Raw genomic sequence first — 16672 nt, forward strand, 5'->3', positions numbered from 1 at the left:
TTTTTTTTTTTTTTTTTTTTTTTTTTTTTTTTTTTTGAATGAGGAACAATCCCAGCTTTTTGGAAATAGAAATTCCATTACTTGCCTTTCAGAAGGTGTCTGAAGGTGTACATAACTGGACAAGTCATTGCAAAATAGACCAAAAATACAGTTTTTCAGTTTGTTGGCTACTTTGGGGTTAACARCACTGTGAGATGGCTTAACTTTAAATTCCCCAGTGCCACCACAGGTTTATTTTGTGCAGGCTTAGAGTGTGCTGTTATCCTTAAATGCTTCACAATCACCCCGTGCTTTGCTCTGGTAAGGGGTGTCCCCGTGCCCTGAGTACAGAGATCATGTGCTAAAGATGCCAGAGCTTGAGTCCAAAGAGCTCATTTTATTGCTGACAGGGGAGGGAATGGCATCTGCTGTGGAATTTACTTGCCTGCTGAATGAGGAGAGGAAGGAACTTGTTAATTAATCCTGACCCCTGTAYTAGGCAGGCACACACTGAAGGCAGAGAATGAAAGGTTGTGCCCCACTGTAAGGGTCAGGCACCCCCAGTTTGCAGGAGGAGTGGCAGAGGATGTTCTGTACTCCTTTGTGAGCTGTCCTCTAGGTGGTTTCCTTATCTTGACTCCCCAGGAGAGTCTCTTCTCTAGACCAGTATTGCTTCCAGATGAATTAAATTAATTTTAGTTTGCATCCTTATTACCTCAAGCTTCATGTAGCATTAAAAGGAGTTTAGTGTCTGTCTCAAAGAGCATAAATATCTGTATAAATGAAGGTAACACTGGCTCATCTCCAGCATGAGCATCCTAACAGCTGTATAAAAGCTTTCAGTTTTACTTAAGTCTCAACCTGTGCTGCTTTAGTCTCTTTTTAATATCCTTAATACTTTGCCTGGAATTTATGTCTATGAAGTTATTGTGTTGGACGAAAAGACAGAACAATAGAAGTAATTTTATGTTGAAAAATGCTATCAAACTGCTCTGCTCTACTGACTTTTTCCAAAGGTCTCAAATTAGGCTCTGTAGCAGAAGTTCTTGTAATGCCCATCTGCCTGTTTTGTATAGACTTAGCCGGAATTTGGTTATTTCTTTGGTTAAAACAAAGCATGATGATTTTTATAGTTTTATTGTGTATTTTCCTCAACAGAAATTTTCCAGGGTCTCTGCCAACGGCCTGGGGGTGAACGTTTSCAACCAGGAGGGTTTCACGCCGCTGCACATGGCTGCTCTGCACGGCCACGGCGAGCTGGTGTCGCTGCTGCTGCGGCGCGGGGCCAGCGCCAGCGCCAGGAACGCCAAACTGGCAGCTCCTCTGCACCTGGCCTGCCAGAAGGGACACCTCCAGGTAACTCTGCCTTTGCACAAAGCTCTCCAGCAAAAAGCTCTTTGGGGAAATTATCAACCAGACCAAACCAGTAATGGAGAAAATGAGTTTGACTATTCTGTTTTTTTTCCTTTCTAAAATCTCCAAATGGAAAGGGAAACTTTGAGCTGAAATTGTTTCAGCAGACATTTTTTCTTTATAAATGACTTAAAGAACTGGTTTAAYGCAAGTGCTGCAAAAAGCTTCTGTYRTACTTGAAACGCTTTAWAAGTCCCTTGTGCAGCTGAATCTTCTGTGTATGTTCCTCTGTATCTTCTCTAGGTTATGCTTGTGTCTCGGTGTCTTCAGTAGCCACACCATTATATATTTACTGTATTTTCAACTCACTGAAGTGTCGCTGTTGGTTAGACAGCTGACACAAAATAACAGACACAAAGACTTACATATACACACACAAAAAAAATAACTTCTTTATTCTGGGACAGGCTTCTTTTATTCACTTTAGTAACTAGTACATACATTTGTGTCAAACATACATTAGTTAGTGAAGCTGTCACTTTTTACTCATCAGCATAAGATTAGGAAGTTTGCAAAAGCTACAGTATTAGTAATGTTTATAATTGTAAGCTACCTGCATTATTAATTCTACATTCTAATATTCTTTTTCTCAAGACAGCCAAAGACATAGCGTTTTTCTCCCATACGAGCTGTTAACACTCTACACTGAAGTAGATCATGAGCCAAGTGGAGCTCTGAGATAGATAACTCATCCCTCACTTGAAGTCAGGGAAACAGAAGCAGTAAAGAAGCATGAACCTGTGAGGGGAGGGTGTTGATACAGGAGGGAGTGTAAATGAGAGGGGAAAATAATGATCATGAAAAAATGGAGTCAGACAGCCAAATTGGAAGATGCAGAAAAGTGTAAAATTGGGGTTTTAAAAATAAGGAGCTGGGGACTGCAGGAGGGAAAAAAGGTATTGTGAGGATGAGTGGAAGATAAAACCCTAGGGAAGTAAGCAAAAAGCAATGCAATTCACACCTGTAGGTTATTAAAGGATAGTTCATGGGATMATTACAGCATAAAGAACTCCTTCCAAGGGTTGTGATGAGTTTGGAAAAGTCCAAAGGGTACTGCTGCTGTGGTACTTTAGTTTTGATGTTTTGTTAAGTTATTGGTTATTATTTGTTTTTCACATGCCTCAAAGTTTTATTTTCTGGCCTTTCTTAGAGTTGCTTAAATTTTGCTTCTTTAAAAGTAGGTGTTAAAGTATGAAAATTCATCTGATAGTAAGAGTTGTTTGTAGTTGCCATCTGTTTGGCAGTGTTTTCTCCATCCTTTTTTCTTCCATCTCTTAATCTAGATTTTAAAAAAATGTTTAGAAAAAGGGGCAAGGGGGGGTTTTCACTGGATGGCTGTGGTTATCTGGTATCTTAAATGAAAAAGTTGTTGTTTCTTTCAATAGGTGGTAAAGTGTCTGATGGATTACAATGCTAAACAAAATAAAAAGGATATATATGGAAATACTCCCTTAATTTATGCATGCTCRAATGGTCACTATGAGACTACTGCCCTGTTGTTACAGGTAAGATCACTGAACACAGAATGTTCAAATGGTGTTTATGTGGTATCTGTGCTTAGCCAGTACTTAGGATCAGTATTTTTTCTCTGTCAAAACTACTTGGGGAAGAAAATTAAGAGTGTTTAAGTGTGAAGAGTGTCCCTTCACAGACTTTAGTTAGATAAATGTTCCCTTAATATTGTACAGGTAGCTGTTTTTATGAAACTTTCATGTGGCAGGTGTTAGGGTTCGTTGCTTGGGATTCTGTCATATAGGATTGGGGTTTTATTTAATATCCCTTAAGCTTGGAATATACAATAGATATATGCAAAAATGAAATGCACTGATTCTTGAAATTGTGTCTGTGAGATGAGGAAATAATGTGAGCACCATCAGGGTGGGTTCCCGTTGCTCTGTCCATGTGCGGCTCCGGGGGTGCTGCTCGCTGTGCCGGTGCTGTGTTCATACCCGTTTCACCTTGCAGCACGGAGCCTCCGTGAACCTCGCCAACGCCAAGGGCAACACCGCCCTGCACGARGCGGCGGCGGGCGGCAGCGAGGAGCTGGTGGCACTGCTGCTGCGGAGCGGGGCCGCGACACATCTGCGCAACGAGAGGAGCTGCACCCCGGCCGAGTGCAGCCAGCCCGTGAGTGAACGGGGACAGGAACGGGACAGGGGACAACGGGGACAGGAACGGGGCGGGGGGACAGGAACGGGGAACGGGGACAGGAACGGGGAACGGGGTCAGGAACGGGAACAGCCGGGACAGGAACGGGGAACGGGAACAACCGGGACTGGAACGGGAACAACCGGGACCGGCACGGGGCAACGGGGACAGCCGGGACAGGAACGGGGAACGGGAACAACCGGGACTGGAACGGGAACAACCGGGACCGGCACGGGGCAGCGGGGACAACCGGGACAGGAACGGAGCCGGGGGACAGCCGGGACCGGCACGTGGAACGGGGAATGGGGAATGGGAACAACCGGGACAGGAACGGGGTAGGAGGGAATGAGGAATGGGAACAGCCGAGACCGGCACGGGGAGCGGGGAATGGGGAACAGGGAATGGGAACAACCGGGACAGGAACGGGGAGCGGGGAATGGGGAATGGGAACAGCCGGGAACGGGAACAACCGGGACTGGAACGGGAACGGGGCAGGAGAACAACCGGGACCTGGCCAGGGCACGGGAATGGGGCAAGGGAACAAAYACACASAGTGTATCTCTGACACAGCGGGGGTCACTGACTGAGCTGTGTGCAGCACTTTKGTGGGATGTAAAGACTGAGATGCCTGTTCATTGCATAGTGTACAAGTGATTCCTGTGGCCTGTGAAACCAATTGTGCTTCCAAAATAAGTTATCCTAGACAAAAAGAATGAGTGTAGRAAGAGTGAAAGCAGGGACCTAAATAAAAACGACATTCAAATCTCTAATGGCACAGAGAGCAGAAGCAATGTTGGATGTAGGCAAATGAACTTTCATTAATCAGTTSCACTGCCATCAACATTCCTTGTTCCACCACCATCTTCTGCCCTTCAAGCCTTTAGRTGCCTTCTATCTTGGAATAGCTAACTTAATAGCAATAATATTATATGCAAGTAATAGAATTTATTAATAGCAATAATGTCATATGTAATATTAAGTGATCAGAATTATTTCACCCTTTAAAGGATTTGACACATGGTCCCTGTCTTAATGTGCTTAAATAGCCTGAGATGTAGCTTAATGACCACCAAATTCTGTACTGAATCAGTTTTAGTATGTATGCTACCATTTAAACTGAAATTAGCTTAACCATAAATAACACAGCTTAAAATGAGAGGCCAAGACTCCATCATCACTGCATTACAGTGTGACTGGTGGAACACTGATTTTTGTCCCTAYTCAGAATGATACAATTTCAAGTTTTTTTTTTATAATGAGATATTTTGGTGTGTGTTGTATTCATTTGTGGAAGCATTAATTAACACACTCTGCACAGACAAAAATACTAAATTGTACTGTTGTTTTTCTTTTTCTTTAATAATGGTGAAAACGGAAACTCTTCAGAATTCAAACATCATGAAGTTGCTGGAAGCAGCACCAAGCTRTGTCCCCTCATCAGCAGAGGGAGAAAAGGAGAATGAGCAGCACATCACTGTYAAGATAAGGAAAAAAGGTACCTGTCATATTTGCACTGCTATGAATAAAAAGGGATTTGGGAATTCATGGGTGACTATATCAAATATTTTATGTAACTGCTTTACATATAATAATAGGACAGTCAATTATTTTGCCTATTTATGATAGGGAATGCCTAAACATTTAAAAGAGTGCAACTAAATGCAGCAGACTTTGTATTATATTTGTGACATTGCTTCAAACTTAGTTTTCACTTATTTTGGGATATATGTATGCATTTTACATACAAAACCATTTAAAGTTAAAAAACACACCACATTTGAGATTATATAATTCACCATGTAATAATTGTGCATTTCAGTGCAAAGCAAAACTGATTTAAGTAACTGTTGGGTGTCACTTACATTGCCCTAAAACAGGTCAGGGAGTGCCTCTTCATYAGTTACTGTCTSTCATATTTTGGGACAGAAATAGGASTTAACAGAGGTGGCTCTGTGAAYRTCCAGCACACTTTGCAGAGGACTTGGAGCRAGTGGCAGGAGGTGGCACAGTGTCAGCCACGAGGTGCAGTGACAGCACAGCTGGGCTGCAGGAGGGCCCCATTGCCTCAGGGAGGATGAGTTACCATCCTTCTGAGCCCTTTTCTCTTGCACTGTTTAACTCTGACCTTCCCCTTTTTAATAGCAATAACGTTGTATGTAATGTTAAATGATGCAGAATGACTTCACTCTTTAAAGGATATGACACATAGTCCCTATGTTAATGTGCCTAAATAGCCTCTGGGATGTGGCTTAATGACCACAAATTCTCCCTCCTCACCTCTCACCCTCAGCTTCTGATCTGCGTTATCCACTGCTCCCCTTAATGCTGGCTCAGAAGTTCTTTAGTTGAATTTTCAAGTTCTCTACCCTGGGGTGAGGGATGGAACAAAAGCTGTTCCCCCTGAGCTGGAGAGAGAGCTCAGCAGAGCAAAGGATCTGCTGCCACCAGGACTGTGGGAAGAAAACAGGGAGGCTGCAAAGCAGGAATTAGGGAAGATGAGGAGCAGGAGTGCCCATTTCAGCATTCATGAGTTTTCAAAATAACTCTTGCCTTCTTCCCTCATAAAGATTGCCTGGTTAATAGAAAACTACAATTAATCACATCATGCTGATGCCTAAAATTCTACTTCTTTCAGGATAGTTCTTTAAAATATTGTGAGAATACTTCTAAAAGCACAATAGAAGATATGAGTAATACTAATTAAGAGGTGGTTTAGCATCTATGTGTTAAGTAAGGTTTGTAAAAATTTGAAATCAGGTCCTCAAAGTCCAGAATTGCAGTATCTTCAGAAGCTTGGCCAGTCATGCTAATCTGATGAAGAATGTTTACTCCTGCAACTTAAAAAGTTAAAAAAAATCCAAAGACAAATAGACTTAGCACTGTTATCATTTTACTGTAACATTTAAAATCAGAACAGTGTTTTTTTAAGTCCTAAGTGTGACCCATCATTTGTAATTTTAGCTGCCTGTTCTTTTAAACCCCCAGTGCATCCTAAGCCCTGTGAGAAAGTTGATGATCCCCTAAGCAGACAACTTCAACTGGTCCAATCAATTAACAGATTTAACAAGTAAGCAAAGAAGCTTTTTCAGAGTGTATTTGTTGTTTCCCATAAGCAAAGGAGAAATCCAGCTGCTAATAAAGGCCCAAAGTGGGTCAGTGGTGGTTACACATGACATGGTGGTGTGACTGTGGATGTTAATCCTGCAGGGCTGGATTGGGTCACATCCCCAGGCAGATGTTCTGGGCACGATATGCTCTCTTGGGATGGTGAGGGAGGGCTTGAAAATGTATCTGAAATTGGGTTTGCATTAATTCTTGGTGTACCATCGGTCAAGCTTTTCAGAACCAGACTGCTTGAAAATACTGTAGTGGTGCTCACTCATGGGTTGGGTTTTGCTTATTATCTTTTTAAACTTTAATGTATATTCGGTAGTAAAATACAGGGAATACGAGTAGGCTGCTGTTCTGGGAAGTGCTGTCAGGGAACAGGGAACAGCCTGTCTCTGGTGAGACAGTTCCACCTTGTGGAGCTTCTGAGAGAGGCTTTTATGAAAGGGCTTACATAAAGATTTTAATTTCTTTCAAATCTTCTTCAGAGAAAAACATTTACGAAAAACAATAACAAGAGATAAAAGTGTCCCTAATTTTGACTATCACTTTCTGCACCAGGTAAGTGGAAGTACTTGCTCAAATTATATTACAGTAAATATGCTTGTTTGCTCTGCTGTTACTCTGGGTACATGTAAGAGGAAAGTTTGCTGTGGTGGTTGTGGAATCACAGAAGTTCTGACCTGTTTGCCAAATTGCTCATTTCACCATTGTTCAAATTTCAGTGGTGCTTCTGTGACACCTCTTAAAACAATTCATTCTTACTTTTAACCTTTTAAGCCTCTTACTGCAGCTTTCATCTGTCTTGTTTTCTGTGTCCTGTCCAGCAAAAACTARGTCTGAGAAACTGCATCTTTTCAGAGCTGTAGCCAAGCAGGGCTGCTTTGGCAAGTGAGACATTTTTCAGGAGATTGAAATYAGGGTTTGCTTTAAGTGTGCTTGTAAGAGGAGGCTCTTTGCAAGGGTGACAGCAAACTGCTTTGTCAGCTGTGACATAAAGGTATGTGACAGACCCACCTCTGCTCGGGATGCAGTGACACCCCACAGCAGCTGCTGGATGCTGCCTTCCCCAGAGCTTGTGCTCCTTCCTCCTTTACACTGGCTTTGACTCTCACTGCATCTTCTGCTGAGCCATTTCAGAACACTAAATCAAGAGAAAAACTGATCCATCCAAAACAGAACAGTTGTTACCTGGTTAGTCCAGCAGCTGCCCATCATTAGACTGACTCAGCCTTGGAAATGCACTCTGCTGCTCATGTCCATCTAGAAARTGGGATATTGTTCCTTTTCCTAGAGCTCTTAGGAGACTGAGTATTTGCCAAAAGCCTTGAGAACACTAAATTAATGCTATAAAGATGGCATATTTTATTAATTCTTTCTAAATGATAATATTCCACTACTTAAACTTGGGATTTAGATTTTTTAACTGGACACTGAAAACAGTATGTCATGTCAGTGTACAGGTGTCAGAAAACTGATATATGACCCTGATACAGAGCACTCCAACACTGTGCTGTGACTGTGAGTTCACACAGCTGTGGCTGCACGAATTCATGAGTCATACAGCTGTGAATTGATAGTGGTTTAAATGTGCATAATCTCTGTCTGCAGCTTTTTCAAGGTGGTTGCCATTATTTTAGTAAAAAAGCTACCTTCTCCCTTAGTTCTTCTCTTAGAAGATCTGTCATTAGCTTGCTTGGGATTCTCTTTATTGCTCTTGGTTATTCTAACATTTGCAGAGTGGCCAATAATCAAGAGAGCCACCCACTCTATACAGGAATAATAGGAGCAGGTGTGGAAATGGAAGATATTAATAGATGGAATGGCCAAAAAGAGGCACTAAGGGGGCTGGGGAGKGGTGAGCATCTCTTCCCTGACAGGTGACCTCTGGAAGCAGGGAAACGTTGCCTTTGACTTCAGCAGTGCCTGGGGGACCCTGTCTGTTCCTACTTCCACAGTTCTTAATAGTAAAAGAAATGGCTCTTAATTTCAAGTGCATTGAGACTTGCATTACACAAGGTGTTTAGAAGAGTTGGGATGGTGTTGKGATTGGTGAAAATGGGTTTGGGAACTTCTGTTATGTTCTCAGGTCTAATACTTGTGTGTGTGTAGCTGGGGGCAGGTTGGCCTCTTGWTTCTCCTGTCTAGCCCAAATAYAATTCCYCTTACAAAGTATGCTATTTTAAATSTTGGCTGTGTTCTCAGTGTAAAGAATACCATGAAATCATGTGATAATAATGTTCAAGAAACACCGTATTTGTTTTACGTTGTAAAGAAGGAAGTAGATAATTATTTTAATATACCATTTCTCTCTCCTTACAGATGGCCATTAGAAGCTTTGATAAAAGCAAATTAAAATGTGTTGGAATGCTGGCTCAGAGCACGGTTAAGGTGACTGACACGGGGTGCAGTGGTGAGTTTGTGGAAGATGATGACACGGCAGCAGCTCCTCCCAGGAGTAAGTTACTGCAGCGCAGACACACGGTCAATGTGCCACTGCCAGCAGAGGAGCTCAGTGACAGCGRCTCATCCAGCCCTGCAGATGCAGGTGTTTCACAGTCACAGGACTGTGGTGACTCCATTTCAGATCACTGACAGGAAAGCACCAATTTGAAGCCCAAAGCTGAGGAAGCTGGCGTTGTGAAACTCCACAGCCCTTCAGTGTGTGTCAGATGTCGGTGACATTCACACACCCAAGTTCAGAGCAGACACACGACAGCTYTGCAGCACAGCTGGAATGTTCTGGCACCTTGGGGACTGACTGCTCTGTTCATGTTGGAGGTGACCACACAGCCAGATCATTACTGATTTCACAAACAGGGATGTAACGAGGTGAAAACAGCAAAATTACTGTCCTATTCTATTTAGCACTTACAAAAAAGTTCTATGTAACAGTAAACCAAATGAAACCCTGTATTGTATTTTTCAGCCACCCACTTTGTTTTAAAAGTCTTTGAATAATTTTTGCATTTTCAGTTTTTATCACTACATTCAGAATGAAATATAAATATATTTATATATATAAAAAGATATATTGGATAACAAGGTATTTATTGCCAGAGGTAATGGAAATGTCTCTATTTTTATTGCAATGTTACAAACCATTATAGTATATATTTCTGTACATTTCAGTAGCTGGGCAAACAATAGTCCATTAACATCTGCATTATTAAAGTAAAGGGATGTAATCTTTGCTAATCTCTTAGCAATGCTCCCCTGTACTGGGGCTGCAAGTTCTTACACAGGAGCCAAGATACTGAGAAAAAGCAGAGAGCCCCTGACATAGCCAAACTTTGGACTTGCTGTTCACAACCTAATAAAAAAGCAGAAGCAAGACTGTTCAAGGGCACACACAACTGTTTGTCCCCTCCTCTAAAGCAAATAATGCAAAAATGCACAAAAATTCATGATACTGAACCTGAGCAATATCCACAGACAAAGCTGCTTAGGAGCCTGCTCTGGACTGCTCTTTGAAAGGTGGAATTCCCACTATGGAAGGTACTTCTCACATCAGTGAGCAGTGTTGGAATAGGCCAAATCCTCCCCCGTTCCCAGGGCTGATCACTGAAGAATTGAAAGCTCACAGGGAACTATCAAAGTGGCTGCTTAGATTTGAAGTTCATGTTCTACTGTTATGGGAGGACAAGGTGTAAATAGCACAAGCCAGGCTTTGCAGTGCCGTATTTTTTTATTMTTGGCTCATCACATCCAGCTTGCCTTTTATTTCATGAACTATTTGTATAGATAATTCTCTTTCTTTTAACTGTGGTATTAGTAAACTGCCTGGCAAAATAGAAAGCTGGAAAACAGAGYGGTGGGTTTTCCAGATAACTTTTTAATCCAAGAGGTAAAATGTCAAATGTCATTTGGATTTGAGGGTAATGTGTTTATTTTTCTAATAATTTATGAGTTCATCTGATTTTCTGATGTGCCTTGGATTTGTGCCAAATGATGGAAAGAAAAAAACCAGTAAAAGAACTCTTGAAAATGCTGTTCTCTTTGAGTGCTTTTGTCCAAGCATTGAGTCAATTATACAGGTTTCCTTGGTTTTGCAGGCATTTGAAGACTCACCTGGTGTCTAATTGTAAATTGAGGGAGATCTTGATTTTCCTTCCTCCTGCATTTACAGATTACTTTATTAGGTTGTGTGGTTTTTAATTTATGCACAGAGGTGTACAAAATATAATTGTTAGTGAAACTGAGGATTTTCACATAACCTCCTTTTCTAGCTCCATATTCACATTTAAAAAATAGATGTTCAGCTATTGCAAGTCAAGACACAAAAGGAAAGAGACAGAACAGGTTCTTCCTTCTCGTGACACTACAGAGATGACCCAGTAAGTCACTGGTCCTTACCTGTAGCAAGAAAAACCCAGATATTAAAGTTTAAGATAGACTTTTATAGAACCTATTTCCAAACTAGAGTGAGAATTTTGCTTGTCTTTTAACTGTAGTATGCATAAATTATTCTTCCTCTTTCTTGACTGTACAGATGAGAAAAATCAGTTCACCACACCTTGGCTTCAAACTCAACCAAGTTTGTTTGAAGAAATTTGGTACCCTCAGGGTATTACTGAAGTTAAGGCATCCTAATTACGTACACAGAGAAGAAAATGCCCAGTCTAGAACAAATGAAACAAAAATAACAACTGTTTAATATTTTAACCACATTCACACAAGATGAGAAACACCCACTAGTGCTCACTTGAAATAAGTTTATTCTGTTCCAAAAAACACTGCAGTTGGAATCATACACGATCCTGTTAAATTATGTCAGATAAGGGGGTTGTGGTTGGGAGAGTGTTTATCAGCACGTTAACAGTATTTATCCTATTGATTTCCATAACCATATTTTTGAATAAAGGTACAGCACAAGTTCAGTTTTACTTTATGCATGCAGGAGTTGCAGAATTTAGGAAAACAATCTTTTTATTTTTACCAGGTAAGAAACACTCCAGCCATTTGATAAAAGTGGAGGTAGTTGTAAGAATACACAATACCAAGTGTCTGAACAGTGCTGTGTATTACACAGTTAACTTGCTTTGTTTGAGATAGCTCAAGAACTCACAAGGGAACAGTTCAACTGTTTGCTGTTAACATTTTTTTTACACAGACTGCATGATAGGAATCCCCTGATCCAAACACTATTCTGACACATTCATTTTTAAATTTCCAGTAAGGACTTGAGAGCCAGTGAATGGCTGGACAGGCATCCTTCAGGGGACTCTGGAAATCTCCTAACACTTCTGTGACAGAGCCTGGAGGCAAGATTTTCAACTGAGTGGGTGTTCTCTGCTTCTCAGTTGGCTCCTCCTGTGTTTGGTATCTCCAATAGCAGCAAGTTAAGTGTGTACAGTGGCTGAAAGCAGAGCTTACAGTGAGTAAGGGGCAACAAAACATTCATGCTAACGAAGCCACAGGGAACCCCACACTGCTCAGGCCTCTTATACTACAAAAATTTAAGTTATAAAATCCCCCCTCTCAGATTTATTTTACAAGTTTACTTGTTGGCCTTTTAAAATAATAAAAAAAAAGAAGCGTAAACATTTTCAGATCTTGCATTCTGCCTGCTAACAGCATTTTTCCATATTGTTTGGCAGCCTTACAGTAGTACTAATAATCATCCTCTTCATCCGAATCCAATACTTTYCTTCTGTTGAACTAAAATGAAATACATAAAGTGAAAGTTGCAGGCTCATGGTAAATCCAGGCTGGCACAAGCCTTTCCCACTCCCTGCACGTGGCAATGAAGGCACTGCCTGACAGAACATCCACCCGTCCCTCAGCTCCCACCCCCAGGCCCTGCCCAGCCCAGAGGRACAGGACAGAGCCAGGCAGGCTGTGTCACACACCACACTGGCCCCAGAGCAACAGCTGCACATGTTCCTGCCCATAGAAATGCTCTGGTTTAATCCAGCACTCACCAGGACAGGGAAAGAGGTGCAAATACAAAGTTCTTCCTGAGCTGGTCCCATACGTGCAATTCTGCTGCTCTACTTTGTAACTACMTTACATTTAGGAAAGGAACTTACCTTCACTGTTGTTTTCTTTTCTGTTTGCTGACTCACTTTTTCAAGTATTTCTATCAAACCTTGTTCCGATACCTAGGAAAGCAAAACAAAATGTGGATAAATACGCTTTGAGAGATGCTTAGTTTCAAACAACTGAATCACAGTTTTCTCTCTTATAAAAGGTTTTTGATAGAATTATTTCATAATTATTATTTAGAAGCTCTCAATTGTCTTTTCAGTTATTTAATTTGCAGCTATTAGTAACATCTTTTTTTTAGAGTTAATTTGGTTTAAAAATGAATATTTGTGAGAATTAGAAAGAGGTACTCACCTTTCCAGCTAGCTGTCCAAATCTTGCCATCTGTATAAGATAATTCTCTACTGCTTTTGCTTTGTCTGGTTTCACAAGTGCTAAATTGCTTACTGCAACAAAAACAGGCTCTGCTCATTTAGGTTTAAAAAAATACCTTCACCAGTAACTAAAAAGTGAGAAATCTCCCTATKAAACCATCTTCTTCATGCCAGGGTCATGAAATAAATTGAAAAAGCATTTTTCATTTATGCCAGGTACAAGACAGTTGTATTTCTTACTTTTAAATATTTTTTTCCTGATTAGATTAACCAATTWTGACTCACTACAAATCTTATTATAATCTAAAAACAAATACATTAACATAATTTAGATGTCCGTTATCCCCTCCCCTCCAAACACTGATATTGCCAACTGAAAAGCTCCAAGTTTTCTCAGTAACAACAGTGTTTTTCTAGTCTGGCCTCTGTACAGCACACACTTTTGAGGAGTCCCCTAGATGAGTATTTCTTATCAGAAAGTTACTTGGATACTYACATCTTGCACGAGCTGCTTGATCAAGAACTTGGGCTAAAATAGTATTTCTGATCTCTGCTTCCCTGTAAGGAAAAGTGAACCACACATTAAAAGTGGGATTTCAAATACCTACAATAACATGCACAAAGCAGSAAACTACAGAAGACTTGATTCTTGGAAATGACTTCTTGAGGTCAATTCAAACCRTACATTTACATGGTACCTTTTACAGCATTTCCTGTCCTGGACAGCTCCGTGTACATTCAAGTTACACAGCTGGAAACATATTCCAAAAAATCAAGGGGGGATTTCATCCTTACACCTTCTCCCTGCTCATGATGGTATCTTAGAGACAAAGGCTGTGCTGCCCATTAGATCCTGCATTTATCCACGTGGAATTCACCCCAAGGCAGTGTATAGTAAAGCAGGCACAAGGAATAGTCCATTCAATGGCAAAACCCAAGAAAACCTCATTTACATTTAGAATTTTTTAGTAAGTCTTGATATATTTACACTATTTGATATAAGTATCTGCAAAACTGAAGCTTCAGTTTACACAAACTTGGACTATGCAAAGTCAGCTCTTCAAGCATTTGTTTACAATTTTGCCCTCAGCACAAATACTGAACACTGTTCCCACACTAACCTCCAACACAAGTAGTTTTGTTTCAGATTCTTAACTGCAATAGATATCCCAGAAAAATCAAATCATCTARGAAAGGCTCTTCCCACTGCAGTAACAGCCAAACTCATCACTCATACAAAGCACCAGTTTGGGAGGAGTTCTGCCAGCCTTCAAGACTTGGATCATAAACTSCTACCAACCCTGAAGAGCCAAAGACTCTGCCTTCCAGAAGCAGGTGACAGTGGGGGTGACAGTGCTCCCCCAGACCATCCTGCATCAGGACAGGTCACGAGGTTACTGCACTCAGGCAAATCCCACATGAAAATGAGCACCTGCTGCTGCTTTTTCCTTCACACCCTCCCACCCCAGCAGAGTTCAGACAGTACAGTCATGGCATAGCAGCCACACCTGGATCAAATCTTTGACATTTCAATTCCTTTATTCGTGATTTTCCCAGCAACAAAACAAATGCAGGGCAGCATTCCAAAGAAATTAAGTACTAAAAAAAAAAAAGACMAAAGGTTAAAAATTACTAGATGCAAGACCAAAATTCAGTAGTCTCATTTATACCTCTGTTTTGCTTCCTGTTGGGATGGATCAGCAGAAGGATCCTAAAGAAAGAGATCAGAGTAAATATCACAATCCAGACACATTCCACTCAGGACAGTAAATTAAAATATTCCAGCAGCATCGATGGAAGCTAAACCTGCCTCTGCTAAACCCGCCTGACCGTGGATGAGATCCTGGAAATGRGAATCTGCTGCCCTAGCAAATAAATATGCCACTCTGCTTTCCTCACAACACAGTAATGCCAGTGGTGGGGTGAGTGCTGCTCCTGGATTTATCCACTGAATCCTGGGGTTTTGGACAGGAAGAGGCCTTCCCCTTAGGTCTGAGATAATAAACTTCCCCAAGGCCCAGACAACTGACAAAAGCATTTTAAATCCATTACAGTAAGCTAAAGACAAGTTAAATGAAACATAACACATTCTCAGCATGGCAGCTGAAATCACAGAATCACAGAACCATGGAATATCCTGAGTTGGAAAAAATCCACAAGGATCATCAAAGCTAACTCCTAAAGCTAATGAGAAGTTAATGAGTGGGGTTCTACAAGAGTTGGTACCTGCATTGAACAGTAGTACATATGAAAAATAAAAGGAGGCAAACTTCCAAGTCACTATTAGTGATTAAGAAGAAAGTAACAAGAAAAGGGAAAAGCCTAACTTTATATGGAATCTACACCTCAGATTTTACAGGTAACATTTAAAAATGTGAAAGCAGGAAGGAAAACCAGACAGACAGGAAATGGTGCTGGTTGGAAGTAGAGCAGATCCTTCCCAAGAACAACAAAAACACTTCATATAAATCCATACAAATATCTGCAAGGAGTGTGTCAGAGGATRGTGTCCGACTCTTTTCAGTGGTGTCTAGTAACAGCACGAGAAGTAATGGCCATTAACTAACACACAAGTTTCACCTCAACACGAGGAGGAACTTTCCATTGAGGCTGACAGAGCCCTGGAAAAGCTGCAAAGGGAGGGCGTGAAGTCTCCRTCCCTGGAGACATTCCAAACCCACCTGGGTGTGTTCCTGTGTCACCTGCTCCAGGTGACCCTGCCCTGGTGAAGGCTTGKACTGTATGATKTCCAGAGGTTCCTTSCAGCCCTAACCCTAATCCAATTGTGTGATTCTGTGATTCAACTCTGAAAACTGAGATGGCTAGAAAGGCTAGAAATGAAATCCATGGACTAGCGAGTGTTCGGGGGAGGGAACGCTCGTGTGCCGACCCTGCGAGGGCAGCAGCGGGAGAAAAGGCGGCGGCGGGGCCCGGGGCCGCGCTCGGTACAGTTTCCAGCAAAGCTCCGGGCACGGCCGGGCCTCTTCCCGCTTCCCCCCGGCCTCGGTCACGCAGAGCCCTCTCCTCTTCCCCTCCAGCTCCCGAGGGGCGCCGAGAATGGCTCGGGCGGAGAGTCGGGCGCTGCCTCAGCCCGTGCTCGGCCCTGACACACGCCGCTCCCTCTCACCCTGTGCTCTGCCCTGATCTTGCCCGTTCCCCCTCACGCCATGCTGGGCCCTGATTCCTCCTGCTCCCCTGACGCCGTGCTCGGCCCCGATCCCCCGGCTGCCCTCACCCCGTGCTCGGCCCGGATCTCGCCCAGCCGCCGCTGCCGCAGCGCCTCCAGCTCCTCGTCCGCCATGGCTCAGCCCGCCCGCGCCAGCCGCTGCCAATCCACCGCCGAGCGCTGCCCCGCCCCGCCGCGCCAGGCCAGGCCAGGCCAGGCCAATTGACCGCCGATGCGGAGCCCCCTCAGCAGGGCAGGGTCACGGGAGCGGGGCGCTCAGGGACACCCTCAGGAGTGTTCGGGATGGAGCAGAGAGGGAGCTTCACACCCTGCCTGGACAGCTGCTCCAGTGCTCTGATACCCGCAGTGTAAACTTCTTCTTCATTTTGAGGTGGAATTTGTGTTTTAATTCATGGCTTTTTCTCCTCGTCTGTCGCTGGGCACCACTGACAAGAGTCCTCGTGGAGATAATTGTATGGATTGATGAGATCCCCTC

At 42.5% G+C, this 16672-nt stretch overlaps 2 protein-coding genes across 5 annotated transcripts in view; one reads left to right on the forward strand and one right to left on the reverse strand.

The window, feature by feature from the left end:
* ANKRD27 (ankyrin repeat domain 27) overlaps positions 1 to 10650 on the forward strand; it is a 53867-nt gene extending 43217 nt beyond the window's left edge. For 3 of the 4 annotated variants that reach the window (XM_057380385.1, XM_057380387.1, XM_057380384.1), the window contains exons 23-29: positions 1138 to 1335; positions 2778 to 2897; positions 3358 to 3519; positions 4927 to 5035; positions 6526 to 6607; positions 7137 to 7209; positions 8971 to 10650. In XM_057380385.1, coding sequence (XP_057236368.1) covers positions 1138 to 1335; positions 2778 to 2897; positions 3358 to 3519; positions 4927 to 5035; positions 6526 to 6607; positions 7137 to 7209; positions 8971 to 9243 — 1017 coding nt within the window. In that variant the 3' untranslated portion in view covers positions 9244 to 10650. The remainder of the gene's footprint in view (positions 1 to 1137; positions 1336 to 2777; positions 2898 to 3357; positions 3520 to 4926; positions 5036 to 6525; positions 6608 to 7136; positions 7210 to 8970) is intronic. The other variant, XM_057380388.1, reaches the window with a different exon arrangement.
* Positions 10651 to 11280: 630 nt separating this feature from the next.
* Positions 11281 to 16340, reverse strand: PDCD5 (programmed cell death 5). The gene is made up of 6 exons (XM_057380391.1): positions 16246 to 16340; positions 14681 to 14721; positions 13507 to 13568; positions 12991 to 13082; positions 12681 to 12752; positions 11281 to 12309 (listed from the first exon to the last, which is right to left on the reverse strand). The coding sequence occupies exons 1-6, from the start codon at positions 16309 to 16311 to the stop codon at positions 12262 to 12264; spliced, it is 381 nt and encodes a 126-aa protein (XP_057236374.1). The 5' UTR covers positions 16312 to 16340; the 3' UTR covers positions 11281 to 12261.
* Between the last annotated feature and the right edge of the window lie 332 nt (positions 16341 to 16672).

This window comes from Malurus melanocephalus, unplaced genomic scaffold (assembly GCF_030028575.1).
Source record: "Malurus melanocephalus ecotype Western Australia unplaced genomic scaffold, MMel_1.1 scaffold_451, whole genome shotgun sequence".
Classification (NCBI taxonomy): Eukaryota; Metazoa; Chordata; class Aves; order Passeriformes; family Maluridae; genus Malurus; species Malurus melanocephalus.